Below are 4,086 nucleotides of genomic sequence, written 5' to 3'. Positions count from 1 at the left end.
TATTTTTCATCAGTTTTCTTCTGTTATACACTGCTCAAAAAAATAAAGGGAACACTTAAACAACACAATATAACTGCAAGTAAATCAAACTTCTGTGAAATCAAACTGTCCACTTAGGAAGCAACACTGATTAACAATCAATTTCACATGCTGTTGTGCAAATGGAATAGACAACAGGTGGAAATTATTGGCAATTAGCAAGACACACTCAATAAAGGAGTGGTTCTGCAGGTGGAGACCACAGACCACTTCTCAGTACCTTTCTGCTTTCTGGCTGATGTTTTGGTCACTTTTGAATGTTGGTGGTGCTTTCACACTCGTGGTAGTATGAGACGGACTCTACAACCCACACAAGTGGCTCAGGTAGTGCAGCTCATCCAGGATGGCACATCAATGCGAGCTGTGGCAAGAAGGTGTCCAGAGGCTGGAGGCGCTACCAGGAGACAGGCCAGTACACCAGGAGACGTGGCGGAGGCCGTAGGAGGGCAACAACCCAGCAGCAGGAGACGCCGTGGAGAGCGATCTGCTGCTTGCAACATCCTTCAGCATCACCGGTTTAACAGTGGGTCAGTAATGGTGGTGGGCCGCACAGCCCTCCATGTGCTCGCCAGAGGTAGCCTGACTGCCATTAGGTACCGAGATGAGATCCTCAGGCCACTTGTGAGACCATATGCTGGTCCGTTTGCCCCTGGGTTCCTCCTAATGCAGGACAATGCTAGACCTCATGTAGCTGGAGTGTGTCAGCAGTTCCTGCAAGATGAAGGCATTCTTCTTGCATTCAATCCTGCAATTACATCAAAGTTGGATCAGCCTGTAGTGTGTTTTTCCACTTTAATTTTGTGTGTGACTCCAAATCCAGGCCTCCATTGGTTAATAGATTTGATTTCCATTGATGATTTTTGTGTGATTTTGTTGTCAGCACATTAAACTTTGTACAGACCAAAGTATTCAATGAGAATATTTCATTCATTCAGATCTAGGATGTGTTATTTGAGTGTTCCCTTTATTTTTTTGAGCAGTGTATAATGAAACGATCAGTATGGTTTGTTAGCTTATGAAACAACCCATTAAATACCATGCTTTATCAGGATTTGTGTCAAGATTGACCAATCTACAGAATATTGGCCGATATAGTATTGGAGATCTGACGTATCGATCAGGCCACACAAAGTACAAAGTAAACACACACTTCAGGGAGAGGCCAAGAGGTCACAGAACTGATAGATCATGGCAGGATTTGGACTTCAGCTTGAACGCTGCATGCTTATTCTTTTTAGCCACCAGTTTATCAATGAAGCGTTTGGCCTTCTTAGGAACACTCTCAGACTGCTGGTACTGAGCCTGCCATCGGTTGATGGCCTCAGCGCTGTCTCTCCGCAGGCGGAGCTGCCGGACAATGCCCTCGAACAGTGGCCACACATTGTGCTGCATTGCCGCTGATGTTTCAATGAACTTGCAGTCAAAGACCATAGCGCATGTGCGACCCTCTGCAGAAGGGGCAAAAAAATGCACAAAAAACGGCCTCAATATGGAACTACCACAAAAAACTTCAAACATCACATGCTTATACACTATATGATCAAAAGTGTTGGATGCCATTATGCCATCTCAATCTTTTGTCAGTGTCAGCAGAATGGGACACTCTGGAGAACCTCCAACATGCTTTTAAATCACCAATTGTGATGTGAGAGAAGTGTAAAGCTTCATAAAGTACGGTGTAGTGGAACTGTGTTCTTTGGAGAGATGAAGGTCCTCTAGAATTAATCAAAGTGATGAAGCTCCATGGAACATCTTTAAGACAAGCTGAATTGATGAAGCTCTATGGAAGCTCTATGGAAAACTAACCTTCGGGTTGAATTAGAGCACCATGTGTAATTCAGATCTTATCAGCTGACACCAGTTATATGAGTAATAAAGTGTCTAAATGAAATCCAGTCTAAGCAGTAACATTTCACTATCTAGTGTAAGGCCTTCAGAGAAGACTCAAGACTGTTACTGCAGCAACGGTAGATCACATATCAAAACTGTGGACTTCATATCAATACCCTTAATTTTGGTAGATATGTGACAAGCAGGAGTCTGGATGCCTTTGGACATACAGCATATAGTGTAGAGTAACCAGGGAAACGATCCCTGTTGGTTGACCTCTATATATTTCTCTCACTGCCTCCAATAAAAATCAAGCAACTGCTTACAAAATGTCACGGCCAGAACTTACCATTGACTGACACCTCTCTCCTCCGGACTAAGTCACACTTGTTGCCCACGAGGATGATGGGAGTGTGATGAGGCTCACGTTCACGCCGCAACAGCACACGCAGCTCAGCCGCCCGAAGGAAACTTGCTCTGTCTGTAATGGAGTAGACGATGATGAATGCGTCTCCGGCCTGTGGGCAGCAGTCTGTGTTCTGTATAGGGGACAAACAACAGCACAGACATTTCTGTTATAATACATAGGCTATGAAGTTCACATCTGAACACAGACAGTTTGATTGTTTTTCATCACAAAATGATTTAATGCATCATGAAATCTCAGATTTTATTTATTTGGGTAGAATTATTATTTGGTATGAATTTAAAAACACAGCCTGTGAATTCGACTTTGTCCAAAATGTAAGTAAATACTTTTATTAAATATCATTATAATCAATGATAAAACTCCAAAATCACTGTAATCACTACCTTTTTACATCTTCATGATACATTGTTTAAAGCCATCACTTCCAAAGATAATACATCAAATATACATTGTGATAATGACTAGTTTTAACCCAAAAAGGTGACTGGGTTGCCTTTTATGTGCATTTAAACTCAAACATCCAGTTAACAACAACAAAAAAAACTCATTTTGAATTCATCAGAACACACTGGTGAATATGGCAAAAATGTTCAGTTTTTTTACAGCGTAAGATGTGAAGAATGCATGTCTGATACCAGGGAATCCCGCGTGTCCAGTAAGGTCACGGTGGCACTTTCACCGTCTACCAGCATGTGCTGCTCGACAACCTCACCTGGAAAGAAAGACTCATTAGCAGCAGGCTACAGCCATTAAACTAAATCTCATTAGCTGTTCACTGAAGATTGGACGGCTTGAGCATGTTTAAAACTGGCCCGTGCACCCTGACCCCACTTAACCAACTAGTGCTCATGTATGGAATTTCTAATTTTGGCATAACGGGTCATCAACTTATTCAGAGGAGCAGCATTTCAATTCAACACTAAAAATCACTGTTGTAATTTATTTAGCCTACTTACAGGATTTTTTCTTTTAGAAAGAAATGCACCAGTTCAGCTGAAACCAGACTCAACGAGTTTCTTAAAGTGTCCCATAATAATTAAAACATTATTCCTACACAACCTGCTGATTCTTTCAATAAATACCAAGCAATTCTGTAAACGTCCTAATCACGCTTTTGCTGAAATGCTCTCAAAAACCTACTGCTTGTAAATTTATAGTAAATCTAACAATACAGGAGATCCTGCAGGTTTGCTTCTTGTGCGTTTATGGCATTAAAATGAAAAAAGTTTAGAAAAAAAGTTGTACTGTAAACGAACCTCCGTCAGGTTCGTAGTCGCATTGCATGCTGTCCGCAGCCCCGGCGAAGATGCCCGCGAGTGCGGTCTTGCCAACGCCGTCGTCTCCGAGCAGCACGACGGTGAACGGGCCGCTGGCGCTGGGGGCGAGGACGGGGGGCTCCTCGGAGCAGCAGGAACGCGAGCGCGGTGGTCCAGCGGTGGAGGCAGAGGGACCTTCACTCAGCAGCTGACCACCGTCCGTCCCGCAGATGCTCCAACGGTGCAGGCGCTGCTGCACGCGCAGGCTGTGGCGCCGAACGCTCGCGAGGAGAGTCATCCTCCGGTTTCTGCTCGCGGCGTGGACGAGACTGAGGAGGGAAAAACAAACGAGCGGCGCCGCACCTTGGCGAGCTAAGAACCATCAAACTCAGCGAAGTTGTTCAAAAAGTGCCGCATGGCGGTTGGAAACAGCAGGAACTCCAGACGGAGGTATCTGAGGAGAAGCAGAACTGTTCCGGAGTTTCCGAGCTCAGCGCCTGGTCTGCCCGACTCCTGACCGCTATTCTCAGA

General features: G+C 44.4%; 1 protein-coding gene across 1 annotated transcript; it reads right to left on the bottom strand.

The window, feature by feature from the left end:
* Positions 1-907: 907 nt before the first annotated feature.
* On the bottom strand, positions 908-4,086 carry gem (GTP binding protein overexpressed in skeletal muscle). Its single transcript, XM_017723832.2, has 4 exons — positions 3,556-4,086; positions 2,935-3,011; positions 2,219-2,408; positions 908-1,487 (listed from the first exon to the last, which is right to left on the bottom strand). Exons 1-4 carry the CDS (start codon positions 3,851-3,853, stop codon positions 1,210-1,212), a joined length of 843 nt encoding a protein of 280 aa, XP_017579321.1. The 5' UTR covers positions 3,854-4,086; the 3' UTR covers positions 908-1,209.

The sequence above is a fragment of the Pygocentrus nattereri genome, chromosome 24, assembly GCF_015220715.1.
Source record: "Pygocentrus nattereri isolate fPygNat1 chromosome 24, fPygNat1.pri, whole genome shotgun sequence".
NCBI lineage: Eukaryota > Metazoa > Chordata > Actinopteri > Characiformes > Serrasalmidae > Pygocentrus > Pygocentrus nattereri.
Note: the sequence above shows the minus strand (reverse complement) of the source record. Positions and strands in the feature narration are given on the sequence as shown.

Excerpts from the sequence above, each read along its gene's own strand:
- gem (XM_017723832.2), bottom strand. The coding sequence starts at position 3,853 with ATGACTCTCCTCGCGAGCGTTCGGCGCCACAGCCTGCGCGTGCAGCAG. Across the intron at positions 3,012-3,555 it reads CGACTACGAACCTGACGGAG|GTGAGGTTGTCGAGCAGCAC; the intron begins GTTCGTTTACAG and ends CTTTCTTTCCAG. Across the intron at positions 2,409-2,934 it reads TGGACACGCGGGATTCCCTG|AACACAGACTGCTGCCCACA; the intron begins GTATCAGACATG and ends TCCCCTATACAG.